This window comes from Pocillopora verrucosa, chromosome 5 (genome assembly GCF_036669915.1).
Source record: "Pocillopora verrucosa isolate sample1 chromosome 5, ASM3666991v2, whole genome shotgun sequence".
NCBI classification, from domain to species: domain Eukaryota; kingdom Metazoa; phylum Cnidaria; class Anthozoa; order Scleractinia; family Pocilloporidae; genus Pocillopora; species Pocillopora verrucosa.
The window spans coordinates 5,637,182-5,661,849 of NC_089316.1; the positions used below are offsets into that span (position 1 = coordinate 5,637,182).

General features: G+C 37.8%; 3 protein-coding genes across 3 annotated transcripts; 1 reads left to right on the forward strand and 2 right to left on the reverse strand.

The window, feature by feature from the left end:
- Positions 1-600: 600 nt before the first annotated feature.
- LOC131793034 (small ribosomal subunit protein eS8-like) lies at positions 601-4,463 on the reverse strand. The gene is made up of 8 exons (XM_059110445.2): positions 4,394-4,463; positions 4,160-4,237; positions 3,771-3,835; positions 2,759-2,867; positions 2,180-2,303; positions 1,880-1,919; positions 1,575-1,629; positions 601-908 (listed from the first exon to the last, which is right to left on the reverse strand). Exons 1-8 carry the CDS (start codon positions 4,449-4,451, stop codon positions 775-777), a joined length of 663 nt encoding a protein of 220 aa, XP_058966428.2. The 5' UTR covers positions 4,452-4,463; the 3' UTR covers positions 601-774.
- Positions 4,464-5,263: 800 nt separating this feature from the next.
- Positions 5,264-7,601, reverse strand: LOC131793027 (uncharacterized). The gene has a single exon (XM_059110437.2). The coding sequence runs from the start codon at positions 7,577-7,579 to the stop codon at positions 6,263-6,265; it is 1,317 nt and encodes a 438-aa protein (XP_058966420.2). The 5' UTR covers positions 7,580-7,601; the 3' UTR covers positions 5,264-6,262.
- A 35-nt stretch (positions 7,602-7,636) lies between these two features.
- Positions 7,637-23,879, forward strand: LOC131793023 (protein unc-45 homolog A). The gene is made up of 34 exons (XM_059110433.2): positions 7,637-7,792; positions 9,044-9,235; positions 9,634-9,670; positions 9,946-10,067; positions 10,440-10,493; positions 10,604-10,693; positions 11,261-11,324; positions 11,700-11,803; positions 12,180-12,236; positions 12,468-12,585; positions 12,912-12,972; positions 13,521-13,615; positions 13,955-14,087; positions 14,417-14,470; positions 14,887-14,956; positions 15,534-15,626; positions 16,046-16,114; positions 16,346-16,411; positions 16,485-16,579; positions 16,946-17,033; positions 17,435-17,488; positions 17,685-17,825; positions 18,438-18,482; positions 18,913-18,983; positions 19,133-19,199; positions 19,508-19,621; positions 20,047-20,097; positions 20,187-20,251; positions 20,674-20,791; positions 20,991-21,082; positions 21,716-21,779; positions 21,875-21,939; positions 22,046-22,100; positions 22,997-23,879. Exons 1-34 carry the CDS (start codon positions 7,784-7,786, stop codon positions 23,147-23,149), a joined length of 2,826 nt encoding a protein of 941 aa, XP_058966416.2. The 5' UTR covers positions 7,637-7,783; the 3' UTR covers positions 23,150-23,879.
- Positions 23,880-24,668: the final 789 nt, after the last annotated feature.

A 24,668-nucleotide genomic window follows, 5' to 3' on the forward strand; every position in this document is an offset into this window, starting at 1 on the left:
TTTATCAACTATTTTTGGCTAAATTGAGGGTATCATGAAGGTTATGCTGTATATTAATGCTATAGAAAATTTATATTTTTCCAGCACGAATAATGTTGGTAAACTTCCAGTTGTTGTTAATCAGATCAACTTTATATTACAATTAAATTGAGTTAAATAATGTACAGTTCGACTATAATTGTAAAAAGACGGTTTCCAGCTGTTTCCGTGAAGAAGTGATGCAAACTTCGGAAATAATGTTAATAAAATATTTACTGGTTTGTACGACGATGCACGAGTTTTTGTGAAATCTTGATCACGATGTTAATACATCAAGTTTTATCGATTGGGAAAAAACCCCGAGACCATTGGGGCCGATCACTAGCCGTTGTTCGTGGAATGGTCCGAAGATCGAGATCCAAAAATACCGAGGAAATCAAACCCATGGGACCACATCCGATCACACCCGCAACCAAAATTGCGGCGAAGCGCGCAGGAATCCAGCTAGCAAGGGAGGGGAGCGTACTGAGGGTCTGAGAGGGGTCTGGCATCAAAAACGAAAACCCTCGCGGACCTCTCACGCACTCGCGCTGCTCGCGTGCAGAAATTGAGGGACTAAGCCCGAGTTTATGTTTCCCACCTTTATTAATTATTTACAGTCTATAAAGCGTTGACAACAATTCCTTCCCCTGCAGCCGCTATCAAATGAAGGCCGAAGGACCAAAAGATTGGGAGGAAGGATTGCACAAAATTTAGAAGTTTTTCCCATGGATGACAGGATAATCCATGGTATGATCATCGTCCTTGCGCGCTTTTGTCCGATGATGGCCTTAAGTCTTCACGCGTGCTGAACAAAGTCTCCAACTCATCTCCCTCAAGGATGTACCCATTACAAAATCCAATTTGACCTGGCCGTGATGTTATTTTAGCTGCAATACAAACAAAATATCAGACACTCTCTCGGGTTCATTTCCAATGTATTTCTGCTTTACTCTCTGGAGAGTACTTTCACATAAGATCGATTCAAGATAGTGGCAGGCAGTTAAAAGTCGTGCCTGACATAGAGCACCCTTGGAGACCCAAAGGCTGTTAGTCGATTTCTAGTCAGGGCGGATGTTCTGTGGTTATTCAAATATTTTCTTAGGCAAAGCTGAGTCATAACGCCTCTTTCCAACCAGTTACAGTGAATAAGGGAAAAAAAGATGAGGGAAAATGGCCGGTTTTGTCCACCGGTGCTCTAAATCTTGGCCCAATTTCAGACCAAAACGTACTATTTTTCCACACCTGTATTCAGACCTGCCAGCTGGCCTCTAAAATACGTAATCCATAATCTAAATAAGTTTTTATGATAACTGAAGTCAGAAATTTGAAAACCTCAACCGAAAACCTAGGTACACACGGAGAGATACGTCGATACGCTCTTGTCGTTCCCCTGATAACCACACCCTCTTTGAGACTGTGTACAGTCACCCCTCTCCTCCAATGAGACGGTGGCTATATGCAGGCCAACCTGACCCAAGATCATGGTGGTGAACAAAAAAACAAACTCTTTCAAGACCAACAAGTCTCAGAAACCAAATCTTTTGTGGGCTCACCATAAAGTTTTCCCTTGTTCGGGTATGGCATGAGATGTTCAAGTGAAGAATTAGCCTGTGGAAATAAGAAAATCACACTTGAAACTGAATGAGAACAAGAATAATCCAGATATCTGAGACATTTTTCCCTTCCAGAAAGGTGATACGAGGAAACAAAAAATATTAAAAAAATAGAGGATATTGATTACTGGTAATAAAAACCAAATTATCAGAGCTTATTACAAAAATTCTAAGGCCACAAAGGAATCTTACCAACATACTGTTAGTCTACTGACTATCATCAATTCAAATTAAACACTACCAACCTCTTGTGAAGAGTCTTCTTTTTGGTAATGGGTTATGTACCTGGAATTAACAGTAGAAAAAAAGCTGTTAAAAAAGACAAAAAATCTCTGAAATGATTTAAATGTAATTTCACTTTAAAGTAATAGTCAATTTTCCAAAAGCTAGCATGTTCAAAAAATGCAAGAGAATATAGGAAATGATCACAGACAAGAGAAGCTCTTGATTGCCACATAAATTCTCTGTGTCAGTACCATAGGAAATGTAAAGAGAGCTGTGTGGAGATCATGAACACTAATTAAAATGCAAGATTAACAGCCTACCAGGTTTTAAAAGGACTTGGGTCCACTTCAACAATGGTCCCTTTGACCATCACACCTTCTTGGTTGAAGTCTTTATGAGCTGTGTTATGAACCACACTTATGATACGACATTCAAACTCTACATCTACAAAGATAAACAAAACAAAATGCACTTTAAGGAGCGGAGCAATTCAGCCAAAAAATAAAAAGTGCGAGGGGGGGGGGGGGAAGGGAAGGAGGGGAGGGGGCAGAGAGAGGGGAGAAATTCCTGAATGTGAAAGGGTTAAATGTAAATTAGAACAATTTGAAGATGTGAGGCTCTACACAATGAGTTTTCAATTGTTGTTTTATAGCAAAACATGAATTAGGTGCAGGAACCCCTTTGTAATGTTCATTTTAGTTGACAATACAACTACTGACAGTAAATGCATCAAAAGTCACTCTAACTTCTTTGTGAAATTTTTTTGGCTTGGTTTGGTCTTATGAACTTATCGAGACATTTGAGCTAGACAGAATAATTATTGTTTATATCTTAGAATGAGCGTAATCAATTTATATTTAAGTTACCCTTGTAACAATAGTGTTATTATAACAGGATACCTAGAGAATTCCATGCATAGATTCCACGGTTTACTTGCACAGCTTTGATCTTTTTGTGGCCACCATAGGCTTTTCTTTGTTCAGTTTCCTCAGGTTCATTTGGCTTGAGCTGAAGGGAAAGAAAATACTTTAAGGGTGAAATTTGCTTCAGCATACAGTTGAACCTGTATTAAGTGGAACCATATTAAGCAGTCACCCTGTATTAAGAGGTCTATTGTCAAAGTCCCAAATTTCCTCTTTATTAAGCAGTCACCTCTATTAAGCTGTCGTGGTCACCTTAGAGTGAGTCCCAACAGCCTTTTTCTATTGTCTTCCACCTGTATTAAATGGTCACTTGCTACACAAATAAAACTACACATAATATTTCAAGTAAAATTTGGTCCACATTTCTCTCCCAAAATCAATTTTTTAAGTATTTTTTAGCTATTTTTTGTACATTAAGTGATCAATTATGGCATAAAATGGCATTTTTTGTAATACTCCTATTCTATGGAACCTTTATTTAGTGTTCAACCTGTATTAACCCTTCAACTCCCAGACCTGATTGACATGCAACTTCTCCCTAATATATCCAAGCAATATTCAGTAAACAGGTAATAAGAATACTCAAACCTATCAGGTTGAAGTTGTTATCTTGATCTAGCACCAAATTCTCATAACTTATTAACAAGAAATTGTGTAGCAGCTAGAAGGGAGAATCAAAAATCAAATCTTGGGATTTAGGGGTTAGGCAGCCACCATACCATTCCCTGTGGGTGACCCCTAAAAACAGGTTTGACTGTATTTACTTGGAGTAATTGAGTTCCACCCATGAGGTTGCAAAAACATTCTCTACACAAAAAATGTCAAGTGATTTGTAATTAACCCTTTAAGTATAATGTAACCAACTACATATAGGTTTACAAGTATCTCGGAGAAAGGCTTTCAATATACATACATGTAGTATAATATATATATAATTATTTATATATATTATACCACATACACTAGTATAGTATATATAAATTATTACCTTGGTAAGTGCTGGTGCTCTGTCTTTCCTCCATTGACTTCTTGTTCTTGCTTTGGACAAAAAGGCTGTGAAATATATGGTCTCAGTGAAAATAAATTGATGAATAAAGTGCGATCTTTAACGTATTGTCACTGTAAGAGGGCTCAAGTTCTAATTATGAGAAATTTTTAGGCCAGGTGTAGAATTTTTCTGCATTTAAGACTTTTTGAACATATTGAAATTTTGATGAGGCATTAGGAGTGGTCATATGAGCTCGCTTAGCTAGACTGGTTGAAAGGATTTTTATGTGTGAGGAAGGTCTTTTTATGCTTTTCTACCATTCTCAAAGTTGAGGGCCCTATCAAGCTTCTCCAAAATTTATTCCAGATTTCGAAACAAAAATTACTTACCGGATGAATGAAAATAATTTGATTCCTGTGTTAAAGACCTTTGACAGCTGTGTATTCTCTCAAGACACCTCAAAGCACCTTGGAAATAAAATGAAGAAATTATGTAAACCCTACTCTTGACGGACGGTTGAGCCAGTCACAAAGAGAATCGTAATATGATTTATTCTGGGAAATTTTTCTAGGGTGAGTACTGTTGTTAACTACATACAGTTCAAAATAAAATTCTTCCCTTACCTGATCCACAAAGTCTAAAACTAGCGATTGAAGGACGGAAAACGCATTTGGCCGCCATGTTGGATTTTTTGAGAAACCGCTGAATTCAATAACTGGGTATTTAGGACGAGAGGAGTTTGGGAGAGAGACCTGAAAGGAACTGGAATCCTGGAGCCGTGGGAGCAGGGAATGCAGCAGGGTGGGGTGGGGTGAGGTGAAGGGCCATGCGACGAAAATTTAAGGCTGTGTATTTTTCATCTCTGGAACTGACTACAGATTTTGTAGAAGGGCAGCAACCTCAACTCAGAGTTAGGAATAAAACAGAGCAAAAGATTCCTTCTGTTTACTGGATGATTGATCCATGAAGAGTACAGCTGAATCTGTTAGTTGTCACCCAAGGGTAATGGTTAGCTGACTACTCAGTACAGGTTGACTGCTTAAAACAGATTCCTCAGTAAATGATAATTATAAAAAACGATAAAAATGACATTTTATGCCTTGATTTGATTGTTCATATAAAAAACTCACTCAGACACTACAAGCATGGATTTTGGGAGATAAACATGGGTTAAATTTACTTGACAGCTTTTTTTAATTTTTTGAGTGGTTCCACTTTAAGTGACCAGTCAATTCTGGTGGATGACAATACAAACAGGTCTTTGGGATTCAGCATAACCACAATGGCTGAATAGAGGTCAAAATGATAGTGTTTAAGGAGAAATCATTTCAGAGCTTTGACAACTGACCACCTAATACAGGGTGTATGCTTAATACCGGCTGCTTAATACAGCTTCAACTGTAGTTGTCCACTACTGGTAGGTGTTCATTTGAAAAAACCTTTAAACTCTACTAAACAATAATCAGGTTACACAATATTTATTTTCACTGATTTTTCCAGTCCCATTATAATCAAAGCAAGTATCAACCATAGTTTTATTCTCCTTTGAAGTTAGAAATCATTTTCAACACAAGCTTCCACCAACAAATATCATTGCTTAATTTGAAAATATTATGAGAATTGTAATAAGACCTCTACAACATTTTAAACTTTTGATTAATAAATTTTAAAATGGTTTCCTGACAATTTCATGAAATAAATAGTACCATGCATGTGTGTAATAAATATCAACATCCAAATGTTTTTTTTTCTCCAGTTACCATGCAGGACATTAGATGGGCCATTTTGAATTAATGGAGGGTCATTTCAGACCATTTAAAGAACTATATAAATATAACAGAAATTGTGTATCATAGTATGAATTATCAATAACATATAGATTATCTATAATAATGTCTTAGATAGTATTGTGACTTTTCAGCATAACTACTTTTACCATGTAGATAATGCAGACACTAGTGCCACTGGAGGAAGTGACTATTTTTTTACATGTTTGTACAGACATTCATAATCATAATATATATTTAGGTAAGTTCTGATCTAACATCTATAAATTTAGCCTGAGATCTCACTTTAAATCACATTTATACAGTGTTTGTGTTTGAACTGATAGTTACTATTTGCTAAAAGTTCTATCACAGAAGAGATTCATTTTCATCTGAACTTTTCTTGAAATCTAGGTATACTTATGAAATTCTCTCAAGATTTTCTTTAGAGTAAACAATATATAAACTTTGATCATCTAGGATAAATGTTAACATTTGTCATATACTAGCTATTAATTTCAACTCCCACTGTATTTGGATAAATTGATTATCTCAAACCAATTAACAATTCTCAAATGATGAGAGATGCAACACAACAATTTTTTGAGTAATTCAGTAATTGATATCAGCATCAGTGGTAAATATATCATCAATTTAATTTCATATATATTGGAATTCAATGTTAGACCTGTAAATAATGGTGTTCTACAGACTGCCACCTCCTTATTACTCATCCTTGTCCTCAGCAGGCCTTGCAATCATCAACCAAACTCTGCGTTCAATGCCTTTGAATAAATACACCAGACCAAGGCTCAGAGCTTTACCGCTGTTTATGACGGTGGATCTCATTAATACTAGCTGCGCTTTGAAAGGATCGAGTTTCATGCTCTTTTCAAGGATTTCCACCAACCAACTGAACACTTGTTTAATGTTAGATATCTGTGTTAAAACTAGACGACAAAACACAGTGTTGTAAAACAATGACCAGCATTTTGATGTAAAAGAAAAAAATGGCTGGAAGACAGCATAAGGAGTCTTTATAAACACCATGTTGATTAGTTTGAAAAGCGGCTCAAACAAGAGATACAAGGGTCGAAAGATCACTGCAAGAGCAGTTGAAAAGCTTACAACTGCAAACCATATTTCGTGTCCAACAGCAATCAGGGGTGACGCGAAGGAAGAGAGTATGACATATCCTGGTTTGACATACGCCAGCCACTGTTCCGTTACCTCTTCAAACAAACCGTTCAAAAAGTGAATACATTCGTCCATGAGTTGCACATGATACTTTAACGCATCAATAATGGGCTGGACATGAGCTCGTATGAAGTCGACATGCCGGTGAAGTTGCCACAACGCCCACAAGATGGAAAAAATTGTATAAAGCGTGATCACTGATTCGATTAACCCGCGCACAGCTGGTGAGTAGATTCGATGAGGAATATATGGTGTCCAATCAGGAAGACCTTCCCTCAACTTCCTCTCGCGGCAAACCATGGCCACTCCTTCACTTTCTCCTTCCCGTGACGGCGTTTCACCATCAAAAGAAGAATCCAGTTGCTTTGCGTTCCGCAATGAACGAAGAACATCCCTCACTTGCCCCGTGTGGTTGACGTGAAAGGTCACCTCCACAACGTAACTACATGACGCAATTCTCGCATCGCAGTGAGGACTGTCGATTTGTATGAGTTTTTGACATTCAACAGTAAGAATTCCCTTCATTGCATCGAGGTAACCAAACTTTGCACTGACTCGCAGATCAGCCGCGGAGATGTTTCGACAATCTAGGAGAGTGCAGTGCTCGTGGTCCAGGTGTTTCCGGTCTTTGTGGAGGAATCTTAAATGTTTAGAGAGCGGTTCGTACTCCAGCCACCGTTCCTCGTTTTTTATGTCAAGTGTCCCGCATCGTATACGATGAAGAGGGACTCGTGTAATTTCATTCGAGGAAGTTATTGGCGAACTGAGAAACGACGCCAAACTTCGATATTCAGCGCGTTTTGAAGAGAGGGGAGTTTCTGTTTCGGTTACCACTTCATCAGCCATCTTGATTTGATGTAAACAAACACCTTGGATAAATTATATCAAGAATACCGCTGTACACAAGTATTCTAGTCGTCGTTTCTGCAGTGGCCGATTCGGTACTGAAACTTGACAACTTTTTCGTGGAAGTTAACGAAATTAATTGATTTAAAAACAGATTTGTCTGAAAATGTGGCCAAGGAAGCGTAGCAAGTACACAATATCGTAATGGAGAAGGTAATATGCGTGATCTTATATTTTAGCTGGAAAACATGGAGTGTGAAGATAAAACAGATATGAGGTCGGTTTCACGTGTAGTCAAATATGGAGATCGACACTACATAAGTTAATTGAAGTTTAGTCCTATTATTAAAAATACATGATATGCTGTTTGTGATGATCAAATATAACACCAATGTCATACTGGAAACCAGCTTCAGCAGCCCTTCCCAGAGCATTTGTTACGGGTCAGAATCTCACCATTTGTAAGTTCCCTGATCGTTTTCAGTAAGAATATCGGTTTTAGGGAACTATTTCTTCTGTCGAGCAGACGAAGCGAACGTGAATACACGAGAGAATATCATTTAAGTGAGATTCCAGGGTTGCAGTGTTGGAATCTCGACCAACAAAAATGGCATTGTGTTCATGTAATGGGGAAGAAGTTTCATTTTTTGAATACAACACACCCTAAAGGACCCCAGTACCACACCTCCTGAAAATATCACCCTTCTTTAGATTAAGATAATTTTGGTTTTATCAACTGAGTTGATAAATGTAAATTGGCCTCTGTAAAGAGTTTCTAAGCTGATGTTTCCAGTATTAGCCCTTTGTTTTGCTCTGATGAAGGGTTAGTGCTTGCAATATAAGCTTTGAAACTCTTTACAGTTGCCATTTTACATCATGATCATGATTGATAAAACCAAAATTATCTTGTTGTACTTCCCTACTGATGCAGCACTACAGTTTCTTTCAAAACTTACCCTCTTCTATAGATTTAGTTTGATAGAAATATTTACATGTAGGTTATCAGTGAAATGCCATTTTGTTATTTGGATGTTGGGAGAACATCTGAAAAGACAACTTTAGTTTGAAGGGTGGGCAATACTATCCACTAGATAAATCTCTGACTTAAAAATAGACTGGAACCTGGTCTGGTGTTAGAAAAGGCCAGGTCTGAGGAATAGCAAGGTCATCATGCTGTGATTGAGGGCCATACATGAGACTAAATTTTTCAAACAGGAAGATCCTCACTATTTCACCCAGGAGTGTAGAGGGGGATATGTAACTGAGAACTGTGAGGGAGATCTATTGAAAATACTCTAGGATAACCTACAATTATTATCAGTAGTATTCTATAGACAACAGGAGTGTAATAAGTAATACTATTACAGTTGCTTTAAGCAACAGAAACAGGACAAGTTCTTCCAGTCATGCTAATTAGTCTCATATGCAGACTGAATCCTTACCTGAGAATCTTTTTATCCAAAGGATTCTGAACACCAAGGTGCTCTTGACCTCAAGACAGAGGGAAATCAGTATTTCAAGGAAGAGAAATATGAATTAGCAGCATCCTGTTACACTCAAGCTCTCAAATTATTTACACCAGAAGAAAAGGACAAAGGAAAACTGAAAGATAGAGGAGTGATTCTGAAGAACAGGGCAGCTTGTTATTTGAAACTTGTGAGTATTATACATGCTGTTTTAACGGGTCTGGTTTTATCACATATGTAGATTTCTACTAACCAAGGTCAACATCAGAGTTGGTAAAATTGCAGACCCAGTTTTTTTTCTTTGATTTGTGGCCCACTGAACCTCAATGAGCTTGGCCATAAATCAAAGGGAACAAAACATGGATCCATGACTTAAAAAGTTGACCGAGAACACATCTTTTTTTTTTCTTTCACTTTTCTACTGGGTTTGACTGGATCAGAAAATTGATTTTCAGTCCCTTGCGACAGCTTAAAATGATTGAGGCCAAGTAAAGACAAAACATGTACAATTCAACTCAACACTGTGGTGGAGTGAGCAAAACACTCCTCTCCATGTATTGATTATATAGTAATTATTTTTAATTTCAGGAGAAGTATGAAGAAGCTGTAACTGATGCAACTGAGGGTAGGTTAATTATTTGAAGTCTAAGGAAAGATTGTCATCAAAAATTGATATGCAATTTATTGTTATAACATAATTTAATTTCATAATGTTATGTCATTTCTTTAGGACAAGACTTCTACACTTTTTCTTTTCTGATCTTGTTCTTTTAATTAATCAAGGTGACAATTAAAGAACTATTTTTTAAGATGTGCTACCTGAAATTGTAATTTTAACATTGAAATGTTTGAAACTAATTGACTTGTAGATTTGTTTGTTTGTTTGTTTTTTTCTGGTAGCACTGGAGGCATTACCAAATGATACAAAAGCCCTCTTTAGGAGATGCCAGGGACAAGAAAAACTTGGAAGACTTGAGGCTGCATTCCGAGATGCAAGGACTCTCATCCATATTGAACCAAAGGTACAGTATATGATATCAGATTCCTTACATACAAACTATACTAATACCAGAACTGTTTTAGAGTTGGTAATTTTGAATTATCAAGAGAAGTGGAAAATGTAAATTATCACTGTAACGAGTTTCAAAGCTGTTGTTTTGAGTGTTAGTCCTTTGTCAGAGCAAATGACGAAGGGCTATTGCTTGAAACGTTAGCTTTTAAACCCTTAACAGTGACCAATTTATTTTATCAACTCAATTGATAATACTAAATTACCCTGTTATACTCTCCCAGGGATGCAGCACCACAGTCTCTTAAGAAACTTACCCCCCTTTATTCACTTATTTAAAAGTTGCTTCCATTAAATAATACTAACTGAATAATTCATGTTCCAGAATACCACTGTTCAGGAGACTCTTAAGAGACTTGGAGCACAGTTACAAGCAAAGGTACCAACAGTAACTGTTTGACTCGTGATTCATGGATTGTTGATTCACTTAACTCAAAAACTTTCAAATTGACCATGTGCCTTCTAGACCTTGATATTCTTCATTTATAGACTGATCGATGCCGCACCACTGATGGTCTTGTGGGGGAGATGTTTACTTCCCTTTTCAGTAATGAAGAAAGTGAAGAGAAAAGAAAGCAAGTAAGGGCTAATGTCTTAACCTAACTCCCATGAGTGATCAATACAGAATTTCTCCTTACAATATCAATACCATATCAAGCAGACAAGTGATGAGAGGAAAGGAAAATATGGACTAGGTGATTATTTGTTGATCCAATACCAAATTCTCCAAACTAACATCACAACAACTATGTCAGGGCAGACAGTAAGGAGAATAACTAATGAGATCTCGGGAGTTAAGGAGTTAAATGTTACTGACAACATTGAATGTGTTTCAGACCTGAGAAGTCATAGAAATTCAGTATGGTTTATACTCCAAAAAGTCATAGACTAAATAATTATTTCCTGAGAACCAAATATTTTCTGTGAATCCATTGGTGCAATAAATGTTAGATTTTTGACCAACCAGGGTGGTTGTACTATTTCAGTTATTTTGTAATAATCATTTACATGGTTTTGTGTTGCCCACGTCTCTGTAGCCTGTAAGAGACATCCAATTTTGTTAAATGATTAGATACTAGTCAAGAATTATACTTTTCTTAGATCAGAATGATGACTTTCATGGTTTGGTTTTTTCTATAATCCTAGGCCATTAAGAATCTTGTGATTTTAGCTAATGATGAACCAGGAGCTCAAAGGATATTTAGAGGAGGTCAGTTTTTGGTATAATTTTATTTATCAATTACAATGCACTCCAGATTACATCAGTTTTAATCAGTGGTCATTCCCAACAGTGTGCTTTTATTTATGAAGCTTTTAACACATCTGAATTGACTGGTTTTGATGTGCATTAATCACTGAAGTCCATCCATGTGAATCAAAATTGTTTTCTTAAAGTGCAAAACACACAGCCACAATTAAGCTGAATACCTAACCAACTTTGTAATCTTTGTCTGTTACATAAACTACGAAATCAATCTTTTTTTTTCCACCATGTTCAATCCATACATTGTGGCTGAGAATCATATTTTTTTCTGTTCTCTGTCCTTCCACTTAGTCAATAAGTACATAATATAAATATTTTTAGGTGAATTACAAAGAGTGATGTCCTTGCTGAACAGTGGGTCTGATGAACAGACTGTGGCAATGCTGAAAGTCCTTAAAGGATTATGTACCAACTCTAAATTGAGGGTAACTTGAAATTAAGTTAAGCATTGTTTTTTAACTACATGTGAATTAGAAAATTATGAACCATGAGGATGTCAACTGCAATCGGCAAGATACTTTTTAATCAACATATTAAACACTAACATTTCATTCCCAAATAATGTATTACCAATTGATTTGTCACTGCATTTATTGGATACATCTATAAAAGAAACATCCAAGGATGTCTTTCTATGGTTCAGGCTGATCTATAGCTACATAGTATTTCATTTGTGTTGTGTTTCAGTTGGCATGTTCAATAATTAGCTATCCACTCATTCACAAGTTTTTCAGTGAGTTATCTCACAGAAAGTATTATTAAATATTCTGACCCAATTCACCCTTGCTTGTTTTGTTTTAGACATTATCTGTTTTAAAGGAAGTTTCTTTGTCAAGGCTGTTAACTCTGATTGAATCAGTAAGTATTTGTTTATTAGGTTGATATATTCTATGGAGGTATTATCATTTTTCTTAAATGAAAACTCTTGGACATGCAATGATCAAAGCAAATGTCATAGTTATATCTATGGAGCTTGCAGATATAGACTTTGACTTGTTAGATCTCATGTCAAGTTGTTTTGATAACAACTTGATAACAACTTGATAACAACTTGACACAAGATCTAACAACATATATTTTAATCTTCAGCCAGTGACTGAAGTTTCAACAACAGCAGTTTTAGTCCCACAACAAGCCCTGGAGTCACTTGTTCCATTGCCACCAGACAAAAAGGAAATGAAAGATGGACAACCACCACAAGAATTAGGTACACAGCAAATTACTCAATTGTAAAGTAGGCATTGTCTTGTACACACTAGAATGAATGTATCTGTCAGTCTATACATGTGTACCTTCTTTTTGGATTTGTAACATGACATGCAATGGGAAGGGAACAAAGTGCTCTGATTGGTCCATTCAGATAAAATTTACCCTCATCTGGTAAAGGTTTTTAGTGCACATTGTTTTTGATAAGGGCACAATGTTTCCGACATGTGTTATGTATATATTTACAATCTGGCAGAAATTGAGGCATGGTTATGATATATAGTGTTGTGTCATTATTAACTTTTTTTTCATATTTAAATATTTTAGAAAATAAGGAAGAAATTCAAGGTCTTCTAACATTGCTCATGGATGCTGCTATGAGTGAAAAGTAAGTGGGACACAACAGTTTATATCTGGCAACTTAAGATATGATTATGTTGATAGTAAATAATTATGAAAATTGTACAAATATTTGACTTGCGAGACTACTCAAGATTAATCTAGTTACAAATTCATGAACATTTTCATAAATACATGTAAAGTTATCATGTAACTATTTGTGTCCGTCATTGCCTGGGTTTTTTTTAAGCAGGTGTTGAGGAAATAGACTCTTCAGTTGATTTAAGAGAGTAAAGGTATAGAAATGTGCAGGGGTGTGGCCAGCTTTTGACTTGTTATAGGCCTGTACCTTAAGGAAGTTAAATTTTTGTGTCAAAATTTGCAAGAATTATATTATGAGTCAAGTGGGTGGAAAAAAAAAAGCTAGGTGTCTCAGGACCATAGGTTGGCTCTCTTCCCTCCTTCCCCCCCTCCCCCCCCCACCCCCTGGGAACATATATATATATATATGCCTGCAAGAATACAGAGGAATACAGAAAAAAATTTATTTTAATTTGTTTTAATTTGTGTTTTGTTTTAACTTTTGATATATGGTAGAGTTGGTGCTGAGAGTCGTGATGCAGTGATTGATGTTTTTATCAAAGTTGTTCCAAAAAACAAACTGGCTGTTGAAGTACTTGTGAAAATTGGAGGTAAAGTGTTGAATAAGGTGACACAAGTGATAATGATTTGACATTTACATGCTTGTTTAACTCATTTTTTCATTGGCTTTGATCATGTATGTATTACTGTACAACTTGCTAACTCACACTTTGTCAAATTAAACTTCACACTAACTTGACCTTAGAACCGTCTCCCCTTGAATACTTTGTTCAGTCATCCACATTTACCGTCATCAGAGACATTCCGGTCAGTTACCACCTTTTCACAAGTGCTGGGAAATTTTTGTTCAAATGATTTTCCCTTGCCCATCTCTGGACAATATTATGATGAACGATTTTTTATGACATAACTGTCCTTTCTTTCTGTAGGTATTCGTAAGCTGATGGTTATCGCTGCCAGTACTGCTCCTTTGGAGTCTCAAGGGAAGGAAGCCCTTGCAGTGTCTAACAATACTCGAATGCACATTTCTGTTGCTCTGGCAAAGATGGTGGATTCTTTTGGGTAAGTTTAACACTTTTTTTTCTCTTATTCTGTCTAGCAACATACAGTAATATATCTTTTAGACATCTGTTATTCTCGTACAGATCTGTACGGACTTAGTTGGGGGGTTTTAAAAATACACCTGTCTGGTAGTAAAATCTGAATCGGCTAAAAACTCTTCAGGAAGGAGAAAAGCAAGGCATACATTATACCCATTCCTATGATACAAATAGGGGTGTTTCTGCTTACCACTATGAACTTCTCCACAGAACTGTATTTTGATGATAACACAACTTTCTTTGCCTCCACTTCCTTCATAAGAATCTTTAATTATTGAACCATTCTTTCAGCTATCATGAAAAGGAAAAAGAACCTCTTATGGAAGATGCAACGGCAGCTATCAGGTACAGTTACTAATTGCCCGCGCAAACGACAGTTAAACCAATCTCAACTTAGTCACTCGCGCTTTCCCGCGCTTCAAGCAGGTTGCCTGCTTTTACTTTGAGTTCTCATCGGTTAATGATGACGTCAACCTTTATTTTTATTGGTTTTTGAAATTATTCAAATTGGGATTTGGTTTTTCGACGCTCAGCTGGAAACTGTTTCATTGTTCGTCGCAGCCATCGCTCGGTCTCCTTACGCAGCGCTTTTTAATTTTTCTCTCTAAGAGATCGAACGCGTTGCGTCAGAGGGAGGTGGTGAGATTAGAGTGCACGGTGTATGTGACGATAAAACTTTCCATACTTGTCTTTTAAATGCACTTCTGCTGTTCACACTAGATGTTCAGTGCATTTTAACTGAGTGTGACTTTATTTTACAGCCAGTATCTCAATCAAAGCAGCCCGGAAGCGCACATCAAAGGAGCAACAGCGTTAAGTTGTCTTTTCCAGGTCTGATACTCGTGCAGATACTTTGTTAGCTTCATGTAATAAAAATTAATCTAGGACACTAGTAAGGTTGAGAAGCACTGGTCTACAGCAGTGAGACAAACAGCATCAACAGAATTTTATCTAATCGAGGCAACGCGCGTCATTGTAAACAATATTTCCTTCAGACTTCGTGCGTTAGTTGGACGAAAGTCTGGAATCATACTGGCTATCTATGCATGTTTTCGCGGAGCGTATGTCGGTTTCATCAGCAGAAAGCGACATGGAGTATTACTACCCGGTGGACGAAATACTAGTCCACCGTAGGCCTTCTCCCCTTCAATCACTAATTCGTCGCGTTTCCATGAACGTTTACTGATACCAGTACCATACTCCTGGTTTTGGAGAGGTACTAGTGACGAGACTTGCAATCGTAAGCAAGAATGAGTTACATTGATTTAACACCAAGTTTTCCTAATTTTTTTCGCAATGAATTAAAATTGATTTCCTCAGAACAAAGAGGTTAGTAGAGCTGGTCAACGAACCATAAACTAGTTCTAGAGGAAATTCATTCCTTTGCATGATCATCCCATCTTTTTAGGGAGTACAGGAAGCGGCAGCCACTGTTCTTGGCAGTGAAGAATTTTTGGGTAAAATGGTCGCACTTGCGGAAAGGGAAGACCGCGTGTCTCAGGTTTGAACTTTTTCCTTTAATTCATTTTTTATTTAGGTAAACATTGTGTTATGATTTAAAATAATGTTATTGGCTAATGATAATGAGTGTTACATGCCTCAATTTAGAGGAAAGATAGAGACGAAGAAAAAGATGAAGAAAGCCTCTTTCGTAACATATTTTGTTTTATCGTAAAGTTTGGTTTATATTTTGTTTTGTATGATAGAACGTCTTTGACGCAAACTTAATATTTAAAACTCGAACTCGAGACTTTTTTCTCAGTCTCATTATCTCGCTCGAACTTCCTGCCATCTGAAACAGTGAACCATTTCCCTTGACTATTCGAGCTATCGAGTTCTACTGCTGTATTTCCGGCATCAAGATTTCATTTACTTATGCGTGTAATTTTTTGTTTATTTATTTGTTCGTTTATTTGACAGATTGTTGCATCTGAAACATTAGCGTTAGGAGCATCTGAAAAGAAATTAAGCACAGTACTGAACACAAAGGTAAATGGTTATGAAGTTCTTTAGTGCATAGCCTCGTAGGAAAGCTTAGCTTGCCTACGGAGCAGGCGTCAGATAAAAATTAGAGCGTGTATGGGCAGTAGGAAACGCGCAAAAAGATTGACTAGTTTGGAAGTGATTAGCAAGCGTTATTCACCTGCGAGAAGCCAACTTGGAGTTGATATTCAACTAAGTGGTTTCAGGTTTAAACAGACTTGTGATTTTTCTTAACAGGCGTTACCTGTTTTGAAGGACTTGTATCATTTAAAGGATGACAGTATAAGAGTCAGAGCCTTGGTGGTGAGTTTATTTATTTCACTGTGTAGTCTTGAAGGCGACTGTTGTTTGAGTGCGAGGTTATGTTTCTCTTTAGGGTCTTTGTAAACTTGGTACCACGGGAGGAGGGACTGTGAATGATCAGACATTCGTAGAGGGAGCCACATTAAAGTTGTACAAATCGGTGCGTAGGTGAGTGTGGTAAATAAGTATCGTATATATCAGTACTCTATGGCTTGTCACAGGTCAGGAAGGTAGATATGGCAAAATCTGTGCTCGGGCCAAGTGGCCCTCCCAGTTGGAGCTTATACCGGTTTTCTTAGAATGAAGAGACTGGGGGTAACCCCTCCCCTCCCTTCCCCTAGCATTTCATCAGGCTTCCTCGACAATTACCTGGTATTCATTTTTAGAGAGAAAGGCGCATTAAAGACTCTGAAAGGGCAGTAAAAAGTCAGTTCGGATCTGTGAGTAGGTCGTTCAGCCCGAACACACCTAGAAAAATGATTCGTTAAGCGACAATGAGTATGGCGACTTCTTCTGGTTTGTTTCCTTTTTCAGTTTCCTGACAAAGTCTAAGAAAGATTTAGAGCTGCGTAAATGGGCAGCTGAGGGATTGTCCTTCCTTACTATGGACGCTGATGTTAAGGTAAGGTAATATTGAGTCTTCGTCCAAAATCGGACACTTGTGTCTAAAATTGGACACTTGTGTTCAAAATCGGACACTAATGCCTAAAACCGGACATGTTTAAAATCGGATACTAACTGAAAATCGAACACCAGTTTCTAAGATCGACTCTAATATCTAAAATCTGATACTAATGTTTGAATTCGGAACTTAGTGTCTAAAATCGGAAAATAGTGTCCAAAATCGGACAGTGGTGTCTCAGATCGACTCTTATGTCTAAAATCGGACACTTATATCCAAAATCGGACACAAGTCACCAAGATCATCACTATCCGTCAAACCTCGATATTCTTAAATTTCGTGTACAAATATTCTTTGAACCCCTAAAAACCGTATAATTTTTTCTTTCTTTTCAATTGCAGGAGACTTTCCTCGAAGATCAGCAGGCCCTCAGGTCACTCATGGAACTAGCAAAGGTAAAAGATAAAACTGAAATACTTTACATGTCTAAACACTGAAAGTGCGCGTTTTGATGCACGGAAGAGGCCTGTAAGGAAACTTAAGGAAATGTTCTTCCGGTATCGAAATTTTGTTGAGGCGGACGCTTTTGTGTACGTGGGAGACAGAGTGGTGACCTAAACAATGATGTGTTACGCATATATTTTATCTCAGGCTAAAGATGGCTCACTGTTATACGGAGTTTGTCAAACGTTGGTCAACCTTACAAACACGTTTGACAAACCAGAAATTCCGGATGAAATGAAACAGCTTGGTGAATTTGCCAAAGTCAAGTTGCCGAAATTCTCCGAAAAGGTGAGCATAAAATCCTGTTGGAGAGTTTCGAAGGCAGCGTGAGGAAATTAGAATCCCGCTAACTCGAGTTTCAGGAAAATGAATGACAGATTCGAGCTCTAACTGACATTTAATAACAACAAAGTTCTCTTTAAGGGAAACTGGTTAATACACGAGCTGGTTAGAGGTTCGATTCAATCGAGTTTTAGGTAAAGATTTTCTACATTTTGTACTCTATGGTTTACTCTATGGTGTTATTTTCTGTGCCTGTTAATAATCTGATTCCTTGAAGTCTGTGAACTCGACCACAGTAAGAAGACGTTGCTGTTGCCTCCAGTAGTGCTATGAACTTATTATCTCAACGAGCATTCGAGATTACTTTGGCTTTACTCGCTAAATTGAACGGCGAATTCCAAAGTGAACGTGTGGGCCTTGAGAACTTAGATTTGTTTCCTTTGGCCCCAGCTCGTGAAAAATGAATGGTAGCTCTATTGAGCGTGTAACTTCTTCAAAAAAGCTTGACAGTCTGATTACTCTGTTGCACTCTTTTTTAGTTGCAAAAAATTACGCCAACCTTTAAAGTGACTTTTTATCTCAATTCATCAAGAGATCGGTCGATTGACTTTTTTGTAGGATGGCGAGGAATACGTCAAAAAGAGAATCAAGAAACTTGTCGAGGTGAGATGATAATTTTCTTAATACGTATTACTATTCGAAAACCAAATTCAATAATTGTTCATTTCTAGTTTAACGCAGGTGTAGTTATATACAATTTTATGAAGAAAATGTTATTTCATACCTACTGAGACTTATACTGTCAAGTATCGTCGTTCGTCTCTGATTGGACAAAGGATGTAGTCTCACTTTCGTTCGCTCCAATCTTTGAATTAAATTGTGAAAAAATCTAAGTTTGTATCAAATAAAAACATCATACCATGGAAAGTGCTTGAACGACTTTTATTCATGCGATGCATTAAAGAAACTCACTCGTTCGTTTTTTTAATGCATCGCAACTCATGAATAAAAATCATTCGTGCGCACTTTCCATGGAATAATTCATTTCCATAATAATGAGATTCATCAGCAATTGCGCTTTCCTTGTCAACAGGAAGGTATACTATCAGCACTTGTTAACCTGTCTGATACAGAGAGTAATACCAGTAGAGAAATGATATCAAGGTGCGTTTCTTCCCTTTCTAGATTCAGGTTTTTATCGTCACTCATGGAAGTTAAATGGTTAAATAATTACCCGATGTGAGTTGTGACCAGGATCTTAACGATAGTGTAAGCAGAATCAATTGCTATAACTTTTTATTGTTTTTCCTCAGAGTTTTTATGGGGATAACAAATGAGCAAGAACACAGAGGTGTTACTGTGCAGCAAGGTGGAGTTAAGGTAAGAGAAGGGAGGGGAGGGTGCTTCTAAATAAGGTGTTCTCTTATTTCAGCCTTAAACTTAAGCATGGGTGTTCTATCTTTTGTTGTTCGAATCCAGAAAATTTTTGTCTTTCTCAGTGAATTGCTGACTCAAAGTTTAATCTACTCATGACAGACAATTTTCAAAGACACCAAAAACGGATAAAAATATCGTTACCTTGTCGAGAAATGAGCATTTTCGTCTTGCATGAAGCAAGTTTTATTAACCTCTCATTCAGTATGCTTATAAATGCCACATGATGCTAACTGTTTCGTCTTTTTTTCTAGGCATTGATCTCCCTTGCTGCCCAAAACACAGAGAAAGGAGCAGACTTTGCAGCGCAATCTGTGGCTAAAATTGCTATCACTATGAACCCGGAAGTCGCATTTCCTGGACAAAGAGTAAGGGATATGCTTGACAATTCGTGATCACGTTTGGAAATAGTTCGTGGTGCGACGTGGTGTTTCGTATGGGCTAAGAGACCCATCGTTGATCATTGCGTCAGAGTTCTGTCGCAAATTCAAGTTTTTGACAGTGTGATTTTGCAGAAGAGTCCCCAACTACGCTTGCGTTGGTATTTGCAGGGTTAATTGCCTTTCAAGCTTCGACGAAACGTTAAAAAAAAAAAATACAATTTTTCTCTAGAAAGCGAACTCGTTGAGCATCGCGGTTAAAGTTCCTTTCGCAAATGGAAGAATTAGCAGTCTTACCTTCCTAACTCCATGTTCACTTTCGTGAAAATTGCCCTACCTTTGTTTTAACTAAGAAAGCTTTGTGGCAATAAATGTATTTTTATTATCTAATGATTTGTTTCGTTTCTTGACAGTCTTTCGGCTTGGTTCGTCCTCTGCTGAAGTTACTACATCCCTCTAAAACGGTGAGACACTTTCTTCCTCGCTTGAAATATGGTATTTTCTTGGATATTTTTAAAGATTTCTGATTACTATACTTTTGTTAACCTTGCAGGCCTTGCAACAATTTGAATCACTTATGGCCCTGACAAACCTGGCACAAATGAACGACGAAGTCAGGTGAGACAAGAAAGAAAGAAAACCTCGAGAGTTTGACGTATTAAACGCCTTCTTTTCCGCTCTCTCTCACATTATTGCGTGAGAATTAGTTAAAGTAGCATAGACAAATCCATCCTAACCACCGGGTGCGAGAACCTATGAATGCACCTTCTCTGGAAGATATTGCGCCCCAGAAACCAGCAAGAACTTCCATCAAGAAAAACAAATTGTCAAGACTCATCTTTCTCGAAACAACTGCAACACCTAGACAGTTCGCAAGACCACTTTAGCTCAGAGGGAAAGATTCCAGACTTCTGATTTTATCCGGCTCTTTATCGTAACGCTATCATAATGTACCGTATCTTTTCCTAGCCCTTTAACACTTACAAAAGGAGCTACTGCTGTAGTGTTTTTTCATTAGATTTTTCTGTTTGTGACCGTAGGCGGCATATTGTGAAGGAGCAAGGCTTTTCATTGATCGAAAGTCTGATGTTTGATGAACATGATCTGGTTAAAAGAGCCGCAACTGAGTGTATGTGTAACATGGTGCTTTGTGAAGAGGTAGGAGGCGAAATTTAGTTTTCGTTTTAAATATCATAGATTTTCAAACAAAGAAATGTATACTGTACGCGATAATAATAAAATCTATGGAGTCCCTTCAGCTATAAGCTCCCAGTTATAAGCTCCCCGACCAGAACTTTACTGCGTCAACGGTATATTGGTTTTGCTGTTCCCTCCTTTTTTTTTTGCTTTGCTACAGGTATTCAAAATGTACGAAAAAGAAGACGCCCCTACAGAAAGAGTGAAGCTTTTGACTCTGTTGTCAGGCGAAGAAGACTTTGAACTTTCTCGGTGAGATATTCATATCTGCTCATTGTATTTCAGTGGTGCGCGTTTCTGAAAATTACCCTGATATTTGCTCGCTGTGATGTTAGACGGTAAGCGAAGGGCAGCTGCTGCAGGAGTGGTTCAATTGGGAGAGCGTAAGTGGAGCCGCAGACCAGACTAACTTTCAGAATCCTAAGATAACCGAGGACATTATGCTGCCATTAAACTAAGTCTGAGTCTCTACCAAAGTTCCCCGTGGATTTTAACGAACTCATTAACTTATTGCAAAAGGGAAGGCATGGAGTTCCTTGTGTGGCAGATTTGACTTTTTTCTTGGATTATTGTATCGGTATGATTGACCTTTGTTACTTTCCACTTCAAACAGATTCGTCGAAAAAAAATTCCACGATATGTAACGCAGCTATGTTCTTTTTCGTTTTCTACTTAACTTTGCCGAAAGTTCTCTGAGAGCATTACCATTTTTTGCTAACCTCATGGCGGTGTAGGGGAAATACCAAAAATTAAAGTGAAGAAAGCAAATAATAAACGCAGACTAATGACGGATGGTAATTTTCGTAGCGCATCAAGGTGCGAGCAAACAAGGGCTATAATTTTAGCCAATTTTATAAGCCATCTTTGTTTCTAAATTCTATGTAGGGCGGCTTCTGGTGCGTTAGCAGTTCTCTCCTCGAGCGAGATAGTGTGCAAACAGATTATAAAGGTATGGCAGCTAGTGTATCTTGTGTTGACACGTTTTCTCTCTTGTTGTAACCTTATACCTTAATTTGGTCTCAATAATTTTACGTTACTTTGCAGGTCTCATCTTACATGGATATCCAGAAGCAGCTGTTGGTTTCCGAGAAGAAAGAGCTCAGGCACAGGTAACGTTGGACTTTTCTCTTCAAGCGCTGACTCTCCGAGAATGATAATTTCTTTTCGGACTTTACACGAGGTTAACGCAAATGGTGTCACCATTCTCTTTTATAGAGGAGCTCATATTGCAGCCAACATGATATCTGCGAACAAGGACATAGCTACTAAGGTAGGATTTGCTTGATCGATTGCCTGAATTTTTTGGGCTGATTCAATCACCATTCGCTGGGCCGACTTACGGCGAGCTGGATGATAGTGTAATAATAATAAGAATAAAATCTCTCGTATGAGAAATGGACAGCAAAACCGACTTAAAAATTAACTGACTCAAGGCACATTTCACCGCAATTAAAGTGACTGATGCACTTGCTTGCGGGCGAACTTGCAGACAGACGAGTGAAGAAGGACGAACTGACTGATAAACAGACACACTGACTCAAACTGACTTACTGATTGACTGACTCACCGGCAGATTGACTAGCTGACAGACTGACTGACTGACTGACTGACAGATTGACTAGTTGACAGGCTGACTGACTGACTGACTGACAGACAGATTGACTGGCTGACGGACTGACTGACTAGCTGATTGGCTTGCTGACCGACTGACCTGCTGACTGGCTGAGAGACTGACTGACTGGCTGACTGACTCACTGACCGACTGACAGATCGATAGGCTCACTGATTGACTGACTCTGATCGACTAAGTTGCTGACTGACATGCTTACTGGCTTACCGACAGACCGATTTACCCGCCCACTGGCTGAGAGACTGACTGACTCACTGACTCACTGACTCACTGACTGATGGACTGACTCTGATCGACAGGCTGACCGACTGACTGACACACTAATTGTCCGACAGGCTGATTTACCGGCTGACTCATTGATAGAGTGACTGCCTTTCTGACTGATGGACAGATTGACGGATTGGCAGATTGACAAAGTTACAGGATGACAGATCAGCTGACTAATCGACTGACTCAGTTTATTACACCCTAAGTGTCATTTAATGTATCCGTGTGCATATTTTTTAATATCTCTCTTTTCTTGTTGTTTATCGCAGCTGATCGAAAGTGAAATTCTCGAGATCCTGATGGTTTTCTCTAAAGACAACGATCCTGACATGTCAATGGTTAAAGCGTGCGCTGAAAGAGCATTGGAGACTGCTGTGGAACTGAATCTTATTAAAGAAAATGACGATCAAGATGCCAGTTGATGACAGCGAAAAGGTGTTCAGTTAGCGTAGCTAGGAGAGTTTTATAACCTCAAAGTGATACAGTCATTCTAAACTAATTTCACTTATGAACTGATACGATCGAGAAACAAAAAGCTTTATTGAAGCTATCCCACAAGCCTTTGGTCCCTTTCGAAGCGTTCTTTTTTGGTTTACCCTGACTAAGCCCTAGTCGATTTTGCTCATGCTATAAAAGCGATATTTGTGCAATTTGAGGTCCTGAGATTACCTTTAAATGCACGACAAAGTCATTTATACGGTTTTTTTTAAGAAAAACCAAATTGTTACAAAAGTAAACGTTTTAGCTATAAAGGTGAATTGTTTTTTTATGCTTTGTAATGAAATTTTTGGTAAAAAGGCAAACAAACAAACAAAACACAAAAAAATGAGAAACACCTGATGTTTTTTGTCATGTATGAATATGAAAATCATTGTATGTTATATTTTGGAAGAATCGCTTGACAATTTGACTTCAACATTTCCGAAAAAGGAATTTTCAAAGCCGTTCGCCCTTCACCAAATGTACCAAAAGCGTTTAGAATGTCGTCAATAGTTACACATTTCAAACATGTATCACGTATTCTGTTGATGGGTTGTTCCCGTTAAGCAGTACCCGACCATGAAGTGTTAATCCTGCTGAGACTATCAAAACGTATTTTAGTATATTTTATAACATCTGAAGTTGTTTTGTGAATAAAATGGGTGTGGTTTATACACGGATTACTCAGTTTTTGTCCGCTGACGTTTGTTAGTCTTTAGGTTGATGACATCGTGTTTCAATTATTGCTAAGTTTTGTGAGGAACCTTGAGTAGTCATGTAGCCTTATCTTATATTTAACAAATATTCACCGAAGAATAGGGGAATAGTTGTCTTAATATGTACCACACTGAAACCAAATTAGTTTTCTTTTTCTGTCAACATATAAAAGAATGGTCAGAAATTAAATTGTTGACGCGCGATTTCATTTCTTCGGCCGCTCGGAGGTGAGTGGCACTTGCTGATCACTTCCAAAGTAGCCAATCAGTGCGCAAGAAAGGCACTATTTTTTTTTTCTGTTCCATTGAAATACGTGCAATCTTTTGGGGAGTGGTATACTTCATATCTCAGTTTATTTGTGTCTTGACGTACCCCCTCATCAGCGTTTTACAAAGACTTACGAACTCAGACCCTTATCCCTTGGAACTACTATACATATTGAGCAGTAGGACGTAGCGTGGCGAGGTGTGATGACGGGGTGATAACTTCCTCAGGCAAACGAGGATGGAATGGTACGAGGTTTTGCAGCCTGTTTATCAGTATTTGATGTTGACTTAGATTTCTCTTTAGGTGAAGTATAGTCGTTTGTCTCACGATGAAGTCCCTTCAGATGTGGATCACGATGTTTAGACTGCATACTGCGAGTCTCAGTACAGGCGATAAAGTGGACTAATATTTATAGTTTCATACGACGCCCCTAAAAATAATAATAATAAAAAAAGCCATTCTCGTCTGTTTTCCTTT